Source organism: Eleutherodactylus coqui, chromosome 4, assembly GCF_035609145.1.
Source record: "Eleutherodactylus coqui strain aEleCoq1 chromosome 4, aEleCoq1.hap1, whole genome shotgun sequence".
Lineage (NCBI taxonomy): Eukaryota > Metazoa > Chordata > Amphibia > Anura > Eleutherodactylidae > Eleutherodactylus > Eleutherodactylus coqui.
The window spans coordinates 209,859,783-209,877,019 of NC_089840.1; the positions used below are offsets into that span (position 1 = coordinate 209,859,783).

At 41.0% G+C, this 17,237-nt stretch overlaps 1 protein-coding gene across 1 annotated transcript in view; it reads right to left on the reverse strand.

The window, feature by feature from the left end:
* Positions 1–17,237, reverse strand: part of PKD2L1 (polycystin 2 like 1, transient receptor potential cation channel) — a 55,409-nt gene that overhangs the window by 13,286 nt on the left and 24,886 nt on the right. Inside the window, exons 3-7 of the mRNA XM_066600676.1 lie at positions 16,488–16,615; positions 11,294–11,547; positions 8,047–8,271; positions 4,334–4,562; positions 3,698–3,868 (exon numbers count right to left, since the gene is read on the reverse strand). Of these exons, the coding sequence (XP_066456773.1) occupies positions 3,698–3,868; positions 4,334–4,562; positions 8,047–8,271; positions 11,294–11,547; positions 16,488–16,615 (1,007 nt within the window). The remainder of the gene's footprint in view (positions 1–3,697; positions 3,869–4,333; positions 4,563–8,046; positions 8,272–11,293; positions 11,548–16,487; positions 16,616–17,237) is intronic.

Below are 17,237 nucleotides of genomic sequence, written 5' to 3' on the forward strand. Positions count from 1 at the left end.
CATTTTTTAGCAGAACAAACGGCACAGTCTACAGCAGGGGTCCCCAACTCAGTCCTCAGGGACCACCAACAGGTCATGTTTTCAGGATATCCTATAGTAAGAACACCTGTGTCAATGTCTAAGGCACCGACAATAATTACATCACCTGTGCAATACTGAGGAAATCCTGAAAACATGACCTGTTGGCGGTCCCTGAGGACTGGAGTTGGGGAACACTGGTCTACAGCGCTACTTGTTTCATTATAAAAATGGAAATCTAAGGGAAGGAAAGCGAACTGAAACTTTTGTTTTTGTTTGTTTTTTTATAGCATTAATCATTCAGGATAAAATGACATAATACATTTTTTTTTCTGTGGGCTGGTATGATTTGGATGATAACAAAATTATTTTTTTTTAGGTTTTCCACTTTTGCACAATAAAAACACTATTTTTTAATGGACGGAGCTGTGAGGGTTTGTTTTTTGCGTGACGAAGTGTAGTCTGTCTTGGTACCATTTTGGGTTACATACAACTTTTTAGATCATTTTGCCTCCCAAAAAAATGCAATAAAATTGAACAAAATAAGCATTTTGTCTCTGTATTTTTTAAAAGGTTCTTGCTGTGCAGGATAAATAGTGTGTTCAATTTATTGTATAGGTTGTTATGGATACAATTATACCAAATATGTGGGTTTTTAAAAAGAAAAAATGATTTATACAAACAGTGAAAGTACGAAAAAAGGTGTGTTTCCCCCCCCCCCCCCATTATTTACAGTTTTTATGTTCCTAGGGGACGTGAACCATTAAAGCTCTGATCGCTATGATAATGCATTGCAGTACTTCTGTACTGTAGTGCATTCTGGCTTAAAATAGTGATTGCAGGTCCGGACACCAGTGTATGGCATCCAGTTGCCATGCAACCCATCGACCCTCCGTGATTACATGCCACCATGTACATTGATTGTTGCATGTAGGGGGTTAAGGGTGGAGATCGTTGCAAGAAGGAAAATCTGCCATGTAAATGGATCGATGGCAAAGAATAGATTCCATCTTTGTGAGCTTTGTGCAGCCAGCAACGCATAAAACCTTTGCAATAAAATCATCTGTCAATACAGCCAAAGGCAGCAATTTCCGGACCTGAAATCTGGGTATGTCCACATCGAACGGGCCAGCTGCAGATTTTCTGTGCAAAAAATCTTCAGCATTAACACTAGCAGAAAAGTCGATGACATTTTAAAAAATCTGATCCACGTGCTGCAGAAAACCTCTACATAGAAAACTTGCAGCAATTGACCCGGTCTGCAGGTTTTAAATCTGTTGTTGCATGCTGTGGATTTTTACTGTGGCCCTTCACAGTTTAGACAAAAGTAATATAAAATCAATAAACTTTATTAGATATATTTAAAACCATATAACACAAATAGGGCACTACACAAACAAACCTCTATATATCAAGAGGTATACAGGTCTCTATCAAAAGAGACTCTCACCACTTCTTTTTAGTACCAGGGGTCCCTAGTGTGTGTACAGGTACTAGTAGAGTGGTGAAGAGAAAAAACGCAGGAACTAGTAGATAAAGAATTCCTTTCTTGTTTAACTTTCCCCGTCCTTATATCTTTCTTTTGAACATATTCATATAGTGTGGAAGTATTTTATTTGGATGAATTGGATGTCATCATCACTCCAATATTTCTTCTAGTACGTGTTCTAGAGAGATATAGTATGGGAATACATTTATCTTCCCTTTGTTTTGGGATTATAGAGTTACACAGGTGATAGCATGATATGGACCATTGGTATGCAATATTGATATTGAACAATACCCAATTGTCTCAGTACTGCCACCTTATGTTCTCATAAAAAAGAGAAAGGTACAGATGGTAGCCCTCTTTTAGAGAAATTCGTCTTGGGGCGACCACTTTGTGTTTTCTGATAGTGATTCCACTTTATAAGATTCAGTATCAGCTAATAGTACTATGTATACTCTCAGTCTCAGTCTCGGGTGACCACTTTGTGTTTTCTGATAGTGATTCCACTTTATAAGACTCAGTATCAGCTAATAGTACTATGTATAATCTCAGTCTCAGTCTCGACGCGTTTCCCCGTTCATAGAACGGATCATCAGGAGAACTTGTCAATTAGTACCATCTGTGTATAGTTATAACTGATCCGGCGTTTTTTAAAACAGTAGCACATATATTATGTCTCACTCCTATATCCTTTTAATTTGAAAGGGCAGAAAGACTAGCAGGTATTTTCCATGTAATGTTTGACTATAAGGTAACTGAGCACCTAGTGCATGAGTGATATCTTAGTTTGTCAGAATATCCTCAGTGAGCTTAAAGAACATTTTATAGTGCACTTTAAAGAAGATATATACTTTCGTGCACGTAATAATCTTTTAGTTTTCTTTGTTATAGCTCACAGGTATGCTCTATTACCCAACAATAGAGTATTCATATGCTATGATGATGTTAAGCATATGTATCTCTTTTATTTTTTGCACCTAGCTGGCACAGGTGCAAAGGCCTAGCAATGAATGCAATAGATGCAACTGATAGTAGGAGTATGTCCCGTATCCCAATGGCATCTCCTTATTGCATCAGTAGCATTCAGTTAACTGTGGGACTGCAAGGTAGATGCAGAGCTCACAGTATGCTAGAAAAACAAACCGAATGCAGAGCTAACATAGATGAATTGGCATTCTAAATAGAGATGCACTTGTGTAGGTGATGTTAATCTAGCTTTCTTTTTTCAAAGATTGCTCTATTACCCAGCAAAGGAGTATTCATATGCTATCATAGTATTGAGCATATGTATCTTTGTTTTCACCTAGCTAGCAAAGGTACAAAAGCCTTGCAATAGATGCGGTTGATATACTATAAAAGGAGTATGACCCATATCTTATTAGCATCTCCTTAGTATATCCAATGGATGCTTTTGTCTAAACTGTGAAGGGCTTTCTGGTTGATTATTAGACAATTCTGCCTCTGTGATAAAAAAGGATTTTTACTATGGGCTTCACCCTTTGCAACGTATAAAGTGACAGACCTGCAGCAATTATCCTATTTTGCATTATAAACAATAGAGATGAGCGAACCTACTCGGCCACGACCCTTTTTCGCCCGAGCGCCGAGATTTTCGAGTACTTCCGTACTCGGGCGAAAAGATTCGGGGGGCGCCGTGGGTGAGTGGGGGGCAGAGAGAGAGAGAGAGGGCTCCCCCCTGTTCCCCGCTGCTACCCCCCACTCTGCCACGCCTCCCCCACCCCCCGGCGCCCCCCGAATCTTTTCACCCGAGTACGGAAGTACTCGAAAATCGCGGTGCTCGATCGAGTAATTACTCGAAACGAGTATATTCGCTCATCTCTAATAAACAACCATTTGGTGTGTTTTTTTGGTTTTTTTTTATGCTGCTGCAGATCTCTGATAAATATGCTGCAGAGTTTCCTTTGCGGACCTATCCCAAGTGGACGTACCCTGAAAGCAAGAGAAATTTTAAGCGCAAACGGAGTGTGCAAGAAAAATATTGTAGACTGTTACTATACGTAGAGATTCAGTTCAGTTTTCATTGGTGACTACATATAAACTTCTATTTAAATCAGTATAGATGTAATATTTGGGGGGGGGGGGGGGTCCATCATTGAGCTCTTCGGTGTAATCTATTCACTATGTATCTGTCAATGATGATTGTCTGGATTAGGAATATTGTCCACTTACTTTAATCCATGCGAAGAAAAGATTGACAGCGTTCATGTTGTTGTACTGCGTTTGCCAAAAAGCTAAGAACTCAAAGTCTGCATATATTTTGGGATTTTCCAGCAGTGATCCCATAAGTCGATTCACTTCCATTGTTCGGAAGATGTGAAATGAAATGGCTACAAGGGAAAGCTTAACAGAATAGAATCAGTTACTTAAACATAGCTATGTTGCAAGCATAACCGCATTCACTTCACAATACAGAGTAGAATCGCATTATTATAACCATCAGCTAATATCCAGAGTAACCGCCGTGTGCCGCACGGTCAGCAGCTGGACGGTCAGGGTATGACTCGGTAAGGTGCTGGTAGGTGGTCTCAGGTATGTGGAGGCATGCTGCTGCAGTGTGTCCCACAGTTGCGTGGAGAAAGATCAATAAATCAAGCACGAAAATTGCGGGGGTTCTATAGATGCTCAATTGGGTTCATGTCTGGGGAATTAGGGATAACGGCGGACTGGCACAACAGAAAGTTCAGAAATATTTTATGGAGAATGTAACTAAAGCAGACCTATCATTAGAGCTAAGTGGACATATTGTTAGTAAGTGTGAAAGAAAGGCAGAAAAGTAAAGCTATTCATTTTAAAAAGTATCCTCACCATTATGACCACTACATCCAGAATGTTCCAGATACTTGTAAAGTATTTACATCGATGTATTCTTAGCTCCAGAACCTCCTCCACCACATAGTAAAAGATGAACACACAGAAGATAATTTCACAGACAATTATAAAATAGTCCCAGCTGCTGACATATCGAATGAGCTTGACTGTACGAATCTGCCAAGATGGTATGGCACCACCAGTAGCTGGAAACTCTATCACAAGTCTGCGGAAATAGGGATAAAAAAAATGACTGGAAGATTTTTCTCACATGTAGTTGTTTAAACCATCAAAATGGAAATCTGTTTAATTATAATTATCCCTTAACTAGTTTCCCGGCGGACTGCACTCTTGAATTCAAAACCTTCCTTTATGAGTACATTTACCCACATTGTCTCGCATTTACCATGCAATATATTTTTGGAGGAAACTGCACCTGAGACTTTCAACAAAAGTGTGCAAGAATTTGCAACATGTCTTGCTCGAAAACAGAAGAAAAAAAGGGGGAAAGTCAAGTCGTGAATGTAGTTTTAACATTTTATCAAAAGGAAAGATTAAAATTAGTATCGCAAATGTAAAGCTGCAGAAAATACACATAAAAAAGAAATTCAAACAGATTTATTAAAGTGACCCTCCAGTTTCAGGATAAAATTCAGTGCTAGGGCCAATGGGGGACAGTATTTTACTTGCTGGCATTCTCTGTTGCTTTAATCTGTTCGGGATGCATATTAACTTTTTCCACCAGACTTCTGCCCTATTCAGCAATTCCAGCAACCTGATTGGTTGTTTGGCCGATTCACCGCCCCTTCACTGCCCCCTTTTGAGATGTGCATGAGGATAGAGTTACAGAGATGTGCACCAGAAGCTCCTGCTGAGCTGTCAGTGGGCAGTGAAGGGGCGGTGAATCAGCCAACCCAAACAACCAATCAGGTTGCTGGAATTGCTGAATAGGGCAAAAGTCGGGTGGAAAAAGTTAATATGCGTTCGGGATCCTATTTTCAGCTATTCAAAATGGCCACTATAATTTTTTTAAATTACTCACTGTGAACTTCTTTCTGTTTAGCCAGCAGTGCTCATGTGAGGCGTGCTGACCAATCACAGAGTAGGTATAGTGCTTTTAGTAGTCTAAAACGACCAAGGTACTGTGGGGATTGGTTAATCTTGGACAGCTGAACACGGGACTCAGAAATTGTGAATCAGAGGGGCACCAGCACAGAAGACCAACAGCAGGTAGAATAACTGCTCCTTCCAATCCCAGGACAAGATTTTGTTCGGAAAACCAAAGCATTGCTTTAACCCCTTAGTGACCATCCCATAGTGTTTTTACGTCCTGGCCTGCTGGACTTTAATCCCCGAGGACATAAAACCATGCTTTCTCTGGGGATTAAAACCCTGCAGGCTCTGAACATGACAGCTCCATCATGTCATCCCAGGCCGCGCTCCCCCTTCCCTCCCCGAGTCATGCGATTGCTGATATCCACCTGATGCCGGTGTCTGTGCGTGCGCCCCAGATAGCATTACGTCACACGCATGTGCAAAGAGCCGGGAGGCCCAGGAACTTTAAAAATTCCCTGGTCCTGGCTAGTATGAGTAGCCGAGAGCAGCAAGCTGTCACTAGGAGCCATTGTATGTGGTTCCTGATCACATGATCACTGTCATCCAATGGATAGCAGCGATCATGTAAAAGTTTAAAAAAAAAGTTTAAAAAAAGTGTAAAAAGAAAAAAAGTTTGTTTCATCTCTCCTCATGAATCATATCCGTGAAGGGAGATGAAATTAGGTACCCAAGGCCTAAAGATTTATCTGCGGATCCCACCCCCGTCTTCTTTGCATGCGCCGGTCACCAAAATGGCGGACGCATGCTCAAAAGCCGCAGATTGCCAGGATAAATTTAAAATCTCCCTGCACCTGGCTACTAAATGTAGCCAAGAGCCTGGAGATCTCACGTGTGTGTGTGTGTGTGTGTGTGTGTGTGTGTGTGGGGGGGGGTAGTGCGTGCTTCTTGGTCACGTGAGCGCTGTTATCCAATGGATAACAGCGATCATGTAAAAGTAAAAAAGCTAAAGTTTCACCTCCCATCATGAATCTGACACATGAGGGGAGGTGAAATTACTTACCTAAAGCCTGCGGTGTCCCTCGACAGGATCCTTATCTGTGGACCTTTCCCCTGTTTTGGCGCATGCGCCCGTCACCAAAATGGCAGATGCAAGCAAAGAAGCTGGGGAGGGCCCGGGAAATTTAAAATCTCTTGGCTACTAAAAGGTAGCCAAGAGCATAGAGCAGTAACTGAGGGCTGCGATGAGCGGTTTCTGGTCACGTGATTACCATTATCCAATGGATAATGGCAATCACATAAAAGTTAAAAGACAGTTAAAGTTTGATGCTCAGTTTGGTTTGTGCCCCGTTGTGCACCCAGACAGAATATTAGGGCCACAATGTGTATGTTTCTGAAAACGGGACAAACGAGGGTATCCATTTTGGGGTGAACGTCTTCATTTATATTTATGCGGTGGAAAAAAAATGTTTTTAAAATGACAGAATTGCTTTAAAAATAAAAATTGCAATTTTTTTCCTTTTGCTTTGCTTAGATTCATTCAAAAACTGTTGGGTCAAAATACTCAGTACTCCCCTAGATGAATTCGTTAAGGGGTCTAGTTTCCAGAATGGGGTCATTTGTGGGGGTTTTCTGTAGTTTTGGCCGCTCAAGAGCTCTGCAAGTGTTCTATGGGGCCTAAAACTCCTTCAAGCAAAATTTCTGTTCTGAAAGCCACCGGCTGCTCCTTTCAGTTTTGGCCCCGTTGTGCTTAACCACATAATATCAGGGCCTCAATTGGTTTCTGAACACAGGACAAACAGGGGTATCCATTTCATGTGCATTATTGAAAAAAAAATCCTGTCTTTAAAATGACATATTTGCAAAAATATGAAATTTTATTTTTTTCTCATCTAATTTGCATTCATTCCTGAAAAGAAACTGTGGGGTCAAAATACTCCTGAAACCCCTCAGTGAATATATTAAGGGTTATAGCTTTTAAAATGGGGTAATTTGTGGGGGTTTCTATCGTTCTGACACCCATTAGCCTTTGCAATCTTGGCTTGGTGCAGTAAAACAAAGTGTTCCCCAAAATGTTAATAATTAATGTTACATTTGTACGTCTCCTAAATGGTTAAAAAAAACTAAAGTTTTTCCAATGTGCATCCAGAATAAAGTAAGCAGATGCAAGTATATATCTTATCAAAAATTTCTATTTATGTTTGCTCATATTTGAGACATTTTCAACCAGAACCACTTTTTTTTAAAAAATTTTCCCAATTTTGATGCTTTTAATAATTATACACAAATTCTATCAGTCTATTTTTACCTCCCAAATGAAGTACAACACGTGGTGAAAAAACAATGTCGGAATCACTTGGACATGCAAGACCTTTATGGAGTTATTCTATGTTAAAGTGACACGTCAGATTTCCAAAATTTGGCCCGGTCATTAAGACGCAAACAAGCTTGGTCACTATGGGGTTGAGAAGCATGTGTCTTTAATGATTTACATGTCTCCAACTGTCCTCTCCTATGTAGTTGGCAGAAAATGCACCATTGTTGATAGAAGGTGGGCCATTGTGTTAACAAACGGGCAGCAATGGTTCCTTTGCACCTAGTAGTATACACCTAATAGCACATTTTTTTTTTACATAGGAACATATATGTGTGCTCACCTTAAAACACAGAATAGATTGATGTTGGCATTGTACACTGAAAAGTCAATAAAAACCGCTCGTGTCCCTCTATCCAGCCACAGGTTATTTTTCAGAGTTTGCAGACTCCTTATTGTGTCTTGCTTTGTCAACTGAAAATCTATGTAATAACCTCCTCCGCTGTAAGTTGCTATTTTACCCCAGTGAGAAGAGCCTCCTAGTTCTTTCTCTGTAAAATATGTCCACCTAGTAAGAAATAAAACAATCACAATTACCAGTCACCCATGCCTTTTGTATGTCACATGTGAAAAGAAATAAGTTTATTTTTACCTTTTTTCTTCGGCCAAAGAGTTCTCTTCTACAGCTGTGTCATATATACGTCCCATACAAAGCACAGATTCTTGACGGTAGAGCATGTATGAGCTTGGGAACCGCTGCAATGTTTACATGCGGCATTGCTCAGTTTAGTGGGTTGTGGAGGGAGAACATTTTTGAAGCATTTGGTGTCCTGCACAATCTCAGGTGGTCTGTTCAGTCATTAGTAGCAGAAAAATGGAAATAAAGGCTTGTTTCTTTTCCCAATTTATTTCAATGGAGTTTGTTACATTTGTCTTCAATTTGCTTCCGTTTCATTAAGTTTCTTTTTTTTTAGACTGTTAAAATACCAGTCTGCTGCACTACTTTTCCATCCTTAAGAAAGTGGTATTGCAAAACCCTTCCATTTCTCAAGAATAAGTGGACTAAATAAATAAGATATGGCCTTTGAGGCCACATTCCAACATTGATATGTGAAAACAAAAAACTGGTATCTTAGTGGTATCTTAGTGCCACTCTCCAATCGAATATAATGAAAACAAAGGTTTGGTATCCTGTTAGCCAGTAGATCAAAATGTGATTGTTCCCAGCAAGAGAAACCACGTAATCTTGTAGATATGATACCTTTTAATGGCTAACAAAAATACATGATGTAATAGCGAGCTTCCAAAGGCTTTTTGAATCCTGGTCACATATCTGGGACTCAAGCCTTTGAGATTTTGGGGTTTGCTCCACCCCTTTCCTTTCTCTCTCCACATTCCCACATTGAACTATTCCATGCTGAATCATCACAGCTCCTAATCTGACCATTTTGGATTTTTATGAAATTTGGTAGAACAGTAGAGTTCATAAAGTAATTTACAGAAGAAAATATCCCTCAGTGATACATCGTATTCATACAATAGGGTTGCAAACATAATAAAAAAATGTTAAATTTATCATAGAATGGTAGAGTTGTAAGGGACCTCCAGGGTCATCTGGTCCAACCGCCTGCTCAATGCAGGATTCAATAAATTATTCCAGATATTTGTCCAGCCTTGGTTTGAACACTTCCATTGAAGAAGAACTCACCCCCTCCCGTGGCAACCTGTTCCACTCATTGCTCATCCTCACTGTCAGAAAGTTTTTTCTAATATCTAATCTGTGTTTCCTCCCTTTCCGTTTCATCCCATTGCTTCTAGTCTTTCCTTGTACAAATGAGAATAGGGCTGATCCCTCTGCACTGTGACAGCCCTTCAGATATTTGTAGACAGCCATTAAGTCTCCTCTCAGCCTTCTTTTTTGCAAACTAAACATTCCCAGATCCTTTAACTGTTCCTCATAGGACATGATTTGCTGACCACTCACCATCTTTGTAACTCTTCTCTGAACTTGCTCCAGTTTGTCAATGTCTTTTACACAGTATTCCAGATGAGGTCTGACTAAGGAAGAGTAGAGGGGGATAATTGCCTCACATGGTAATCAGGTTAACAACAAAATAAAAACATAAGTTTGCTTCTAATTATGATAGAACTTTCATATTGGGTTTGTTTTGAAGGTAATGGAGCACACTTTTAATAAATGTAGTCTCTTATTATAAAACCTTTTTTTTAATGTCAAGGTCACCTGATGTAAATTTCAACCTTGAATATCAATTTTTTGGAGGAATAAAGTGTGTAATACAGATAAATGCAGTCTCTCCTTGTACAAGTTTCATTTTTGGATGGCTTTGAGAACAGGAGCAAAAAATAAATATATATATTGTTGCATGGTGATATACAGAATGGCCTACAGGGAGCTACAGACGGGCATTCAGGTACTAGAAATGAAAGAGAACACCTGTGGGTGTGGCAGGAAGTAAGATAAAAGTATTAGTTCCTGTCACACTCAGGGGGAAGTTGTCTGAAAGCCAGAATACTGTAGTAGCGTCAGGAACTGGGTGCCTGAGGTCCAGTGCTGACCAGACTAGGGCCTGTTGTGTATCTGAAAGAGGAATATGCCCTCTAGGCACCCCGGTGGAGGATAGTGACAGGGATCCTGCTGGTTGGAAACCCTGAAATCGTATTGGGTTCCAGTATGTGTTTGCTGTGTATGAAAGAAAACTGGTGGAATTTAAAGTAATCCGGTGGTGCCAACCAACTTGAATGGAGAAGATGGCGATCCCAGAGAGCGAGTAACCTCCAGGTTGTGTGTGTGTGTGTGTGTGAATGTTATATATATCATCTGATTTTTTATTAGAAAACTTTGATCTATTAGCTTTAAAATGAGACAAAGATGAAAGTTATACCTTAATTAGAAGCAGAGTTATGAATTTTTTTTGTTGTGCTGGTAAGCATAAATTTCGCTTTTTTTCTCAAGTTTGCAATATTGCTGTATAAATACCGCGTATCATTGAAGGCTAAGATTTTGCATCTGTAAGTTACTTTATGCCCTCTACCATCCTACCAAATTTTAAGAAAATCTGAAACTGTTGCGTTGGAAAGTTGTGTGTGGCGATTTAGCATAAAACAACCACATGGTAGAATTTATTTTTGTCCCACAGCACACCACATATCAATGGGGTTTCAGCAGCCCCTGGCATGTCACACATATAGCTTTTACTACTGATATGGGACAAAAATCTGCAGCACATTATTCTCACTATGTCTGAAGTCACCCTAATAAGCATGGCCAAATTAGATGTTTCAGAATAACTCCAGCAGTCAAACCTTTCTATACTACTGTGTATGGAGAGCAAGCAACGAGCAAAATGCAAACAAAAATGCTGTATGCAGTTTATATTAATTTGCATGAAGAAGCCTTAAAGTAAGTGTTCAGAATTTGATGCCAATTCATTTCTTAATATATTTTAGACTTAAAATTGACATGGGTTGAATAGGTTCATGTTGTGTAAACATGTAATGCGAAGTGTCGTAAAGTTTGTGGAGCAGTAAGCGTTACCAATACTTCATTACATAATTCGTGTAGTACTTACGCTGTCCCGTTAAGTAATCCAAATGGATTTTTGTCTTCTTCGTCCTCAGAATACGTGTCATAGCAGCCTGAGATATCTTCTACAAAATCCTCATGTACAACACATGAATTGTTTTCCACTTTTAGCTGTCTCATTCGGGGAACTCCGAGCAGCAGGTTCTCATAGTATATAAATGAGTTTTGACTGCTGTCTAGAGAAAGGTTATTGTACCAATTTGTCCAATAAAGGCCATCAAGTAATGGTCCCTGTGTATACTATTAGATAAAATTAAGGATACAATGATGCAAGTTAGTGTTTCGTTTAGTCAACACAATAGAAATGTCATTAGTTATTATAATCCCATTGTTGCTGGTTACTTGGCAATACCATTTTTAATACATGTAGCATTGTATGTCTGCTTGCTAACTGCAGGGCACTAGACATCATCTTCATACACATAGTGTTGAAGTAATCCCTTAATTTAGGTGATACTAAATAGGTATTGTACCCTTATCAATCAGGTAATACCTAATAATTATTAGATGCATCAGAGAAGATAATAATGAGAAACGCTCAAGTGATGTTTCCAAGATCTTCTGTTTTATTGTTCCAATGCAAGAGGTTATATAGTGTAGCAACTCCCACAAGGTAAACAATTCAAAGTTGTGAGGGGATAAGGGGATAAGGGGACTTATTACATTAAGTCCCCTAGACTGGGCAAGAGGTGGCATCCTGCTGGTAAAAACAGCAGCTAAATAGGTATCATGTTAAATAGTGTATGCTTGTATTTGCAATGCTATTTCTATTTACCCACACGCTTCGTTCTCATGGGAAAAACTAATTTTCTCTGTGTCTTCTTCTTGGAGCAGTTTTCTTCCTTCCCGTTAATAAGGAGCTGTTTCAAACCTTAAGTTTACTTTGTAGTTTCATTTTCTTTGTTCCAAATCCATTTCTTAGAAATCACGTGTCTGGATAGTAACATGTCAGTAATCTACACCTTAAGGGCTTATTCACACGTCCGGCTGGGTTTTCGCACCCGGCCAATATACACTGACTCTCTCCCCAGGGGGAGGAGGTGGGATGGGAGCAGTGCAATAAGCTCCCACCCTCTGTCCGCTTCCTCTCCAGCACTCGCCACTGTTTGCAATGGGAGGGCTAGGACGGGGGTGGAGCAAAGTTCTGCCCGCCCCCTCGTATTGCAAATAGTGGGGAGGGGGCGGGAGCTCAGTGCACTGCTCCTGTCCCATCCCGCTTCCTCCCCCTGCAGAGAGAGAGACAGCGTATATCGGCCAGGCGTAAAAACCCGGCTGATATATGGACATCTGAATAGACCCTAACGCATTAGCATATGTTAATCATTAGCATTATAACCTATCCTGTATACTCATGACTTTTAAGGGTGTGAATCTCTGCTGCTATGTCATTTTGTGTACATAAGCAACCTGATGCTATGAATATATTAGAGAACCATTTTGATACCAACAAGATGCTGGTGTCTTCCTTTGTTTCTCTAGTTTCTTAGTTTGTTAAAACTTATTGTACTAACAATTTGTAATTGGACACTAGAGGGTTAGGGACTTATTAGTCTAGTGACGACAGTTAATCGGCATCCAACAAAGTCTACCACATGTGTGATACTTCCCTCTTAGTAAAACATTACTAAGGTTAATTATGACAAAGCTGCATGCTCAGCATCTAAGAAGCGCTTAGTAAAACAATACATGCCTTTTGGACATGTACTTTTTGTTAGGCCTCATTCACACGAGCGTGGTTTTAGCACAGTATAGGCACGAGAAAAGATTGCGGCTATGCTGCACTAAAATTAGCGTGAACATGCGATTTCCAGCTATTAAGTCTCGAGTTTAATTAACAGTGAAATTGTCCGTGCACATGATCGGGAGCTGTGTGTTGTGTGTTATCCAGCTCCCACAGGAATGTATGGAAACTCCCACGCATCACGCATGACAGATAGGTCAGATCCTATCTTTTCATGCACCACTGACCTCGGATGTGCGCATTGAAGTTGTATGTCTATCTTTGTTAGATGAAGGAATTTTAGACGTGCAAACAATTCGCATCTGAACGGTTCTATAGGAAACTATTGGTTCTATTAGATGCAATCTTTTAACACACTTATACTGCACTAAAACCACGCTCGTGTGACCGAGGCCTTAGGCACACAACATTACTGCGTAAAATATAATTCAATACTTTCACACATAGTATATTAATTAACATATGCTGCCTTTATTTTGTTAACCAGCATATTTATTTTACAGTTGTCTTGTCTTTAGGGTCAACTCCTGACTTTAACTAAAACAGTGCTTCAAAACTGCAACACATAACTCTGCCTGGTAATATATTGGGGTTGGTTGGGATACTATAAGACATGTTTAGAAATTGACAACCACCATGAGGTCAGTCCCACTGAAAAGCATTTTGTACTTAGTGTAGTGTCACTAAATGATACATTGTATAATCATCTTCTAAAGCAGTGTTTCTTAACCCCAGTCCTCAAGTACCCCAACAGCTCATGTTTTGAGAATCTCTGCATGGTTGGGAATCAACAAAAATGCTAGAAAGGCTAGCCACACTTTTAGCTTATCTGGGATTCCCCTCCCACTCAGTCTAGAAGCCCCGTTCGACCAACGTAATTCATACAGCGCAGGTTGGGTTCAATGTGCCGATTTTGAAATCCTAGTCACAGATTAAAAAACAAAATTGACCTATCGGTTTCCACGTCAGATGGCTGCTCATAGATTTCCACCATTGACTGTGGCTATGCCAGTGTGCCAATCTGCATGAAAATCCATGGCAAAGGTCCGAGGCTCTGGCATTAAAAAGGCTAGGTGACCGAGACCTTAACCGGTCCTCTATAATGCTTACCACTCTCAAATAACTATGCTAAATGTTGCCGAGTCAGTCTAAACTCAGCCCTGCTTGCCTGCCATTGACTGGCAGCCTTTGACATAGTTGCCAGCCAGTGGAAAAAAGAATCAGTACTGGCAGATGCTGTGCCAGTACTACTGAGCATAAGTGGTTGGAGGATGAGGAGACTACATAGACCTCCTTTACCCCCTGTCCTCTCTGAACGGGCAGATCGGCAATGACATCGCAGAGTAGGAGGAGAACTTGCCAGTTGTCGAAAGCAGAATTAGATCGGGGTACTTTTTTTTAGCCAGTTCTGTGATTCGGCTTCTCAATAACCAGTTTAGTAAAACCTGTGAGAAATGGTTGTGGCAATTTCTGAGACACTGACGCTTGGCTCCGCCACATCCCACCCCCTCCCACTGCAATCAGCCGGAGGGGATGAGAGAGGAGATAAGCTGCGGAGGGAAGGGGAAGGAGCGGCGGTATGGCGGCCTCGGCGTATATGCCCCGGGGCCCATGCCGTCTGAACCAGTGCACAAATGTTAGATTTGTGCGCCCTTTCATGAGCTTTTACTGCTCAGATCATAGCGTATATCGGCCGGCCTTGAAAACAGCGGCCGATATACGCTTGTGGGAATAAAGCCTTAAGGACTCCTTCACACGGGCTTATTTGCAATAGACAGAGAATAGAACCCATTGATTTCAAAGGGTTTGTATTCCTTTTCCTTTTTTTGCGCGCATAAAAATATAGAACATGCTCTATTTTGTGTGCATTTGTGCGCCAAAGGGCCCTCATAAAAGTCTATGGGGCGTGGGGGACACAAAAATACTGCGCAAAAACAATAGGAAAAAGAACACCTCTGTACCTCATTAGGCTAAACAGTCCAGTGCCCATATGATCATGCCTCGTGAGTGCAAAAAGTACTATAACGTGTACTAAAAACGCACGCAAAAACTCCTCGCTCAGGGCGCAAATGCATTGCACGCAGCCGCGCACAAAAGCACATATGCCCGTCTGGAGGATGCCTTAGGCTGGTGTCATACGGGCGTAAGTTCATTTATGCATACATTTGCGCTGTGTTTTTATGCACTGTACTTTTTGCGCACAAGGAAAAACACTCAGTCATGCTCCCATTCATTAAAATTTAAAATTAGCAATTTAGTTAATTATTTAAATATGTGCTATTTTAATGTGCAAATACGCAGGTAAATAAAGCATACTGGGCATTTTTTTGCTTAAACGTGTGCGTGAATTACTCTTATGTGAACGAACCCACTGAAATCAATGGCTTCTTTTCGCTTTGTATTGCTGCGCGAAATGCTGCTCAAATATGTTCGTGTGAGCTCTTTCACACTAGCTTAAATATGCATCTTGTATTACTTGTGCGCCTGATACACAGCGAATAGAGCCTATTGATTTCAATAGGTTAATTCACACCTGAGTATTTTTCACGCGACTTTCGATTATGTGGGAAGAAAATGCAGCATGTCCTATATGGTGCGTATTAGCCCATTAAAACCAATGGCCATGTGTAAATACGCAGGAAACCTGTATTTTTTACGCGCATAAATACGGTGCCGATAGGCAGAAAACTGCAAGGCAACATCACATTTTGGTCTGTGAATGCGCTGCATATTCACAAACTGAAATACGCATACACCCGTGTGAATGCACAGTTAGGCTGGCTTCACAGGGGCGAAAAAAATCGCGCCAGATTTGTGCGTTGTGAGACGCAGAAATCTCACACAAATATGAACCCCATATTGAATGGGGTAATACACGTGAGCTATGGTTTCCTGCATGCCACTGTGATGCTATATGGCAAACAAATTGTGGCATGTTCTATCTGGCTGCGTGCTCTCGTATTTCAGCGCCCATTGAAAGCAATGGGAGAAACTCTGTTACCCTCTGCCATGAAAACGCCTCACATCCATAGGCATTTCTCATGGATGGTGAGCCCGATATGGGGTTGGGAATCACAGTGCCATATCATGCTCATCCATGTTAAGCTAGTCTTAGAGTACACCAGCAGTGGGCAACTGGTGGGTAAGAGGCTGCTAGCGGACCCTGAGTGCTTACCCTATGCCTCTGTCTTTCTCAGTGTATGTCCTGCATAGTGTGTATGATAGACGGCTCCTTCAGTTATTGCGAAAATCGGTCCTGTGTCCTTACACATGAATTGCTCCCATGCGTTGCAGAGGACTCCTGGCACAATTTTTTCCCCTTTATTCCGGAACCACTATTACAATTCTCTGCATGATCACCAGCAAACTTTTCAGTGTGTGCGGTTCGTTTTTGATATATTGAAAAATACATGGACAATGATGAAATACTTGTACTCACCGTCCAGAAATCAGTCATGCTGCTAATAGTCTGGAATGTAACCCCATTATCAGATGCAGTGGTCAGGAACAGTTTAGACATGACGTTTGTGTAATAATAGGTGTTAGAGCTCGTCATTCCATATGTCACTAAAAAACAACATATTGTAAAGATTATCTCATTGTCTTCCAACATAAATTGATTGCTATTTCATTTGAGTGAATAATTTCCATTATATCCTTAGTTTTTTCTTCTATTTTTCTCCATCTCCGTCTAGAATGATTATCTTGTGAACAAACTTCACACTAATAAATACAGCATAAGGCCTTAGTCAGACGGGCGCTTTTTCGCGCGATTTGCGGATCGCATGACGGATGCGCATTCGCAAATCGCGTGACCGGTGCCCGAAAATCGCCCGAAAATCTGCTCCTAGCCGCGTTTCATTAGAAACGGGCCGGAGCTGTCCAGCGCATTGCATTCAATGGAGCCGGAAATACAGCCCGCTCCATTGAAAGCAATGCGCTGCGGGCGAGTGTGGGATGAATTGTCGGGAAGGGCTTAAATATATAAGCCCTTCCCTGCAATTCATCCAGAAAAGTGTTAAAATAAAGAATATGTATATACTTACCTGCTCCCGGCAGCCGGAGTTCCGTGCGGCCAGCCTGCAGTGGGTGTGAAGGGGGTGTGAGTCAGACCTGCCCCCTGATTGGCTCAGCGCTGAGCCAAGCAGGGGACAGGTCTGACTCACACCCCCTTCACACCCACTGCAGG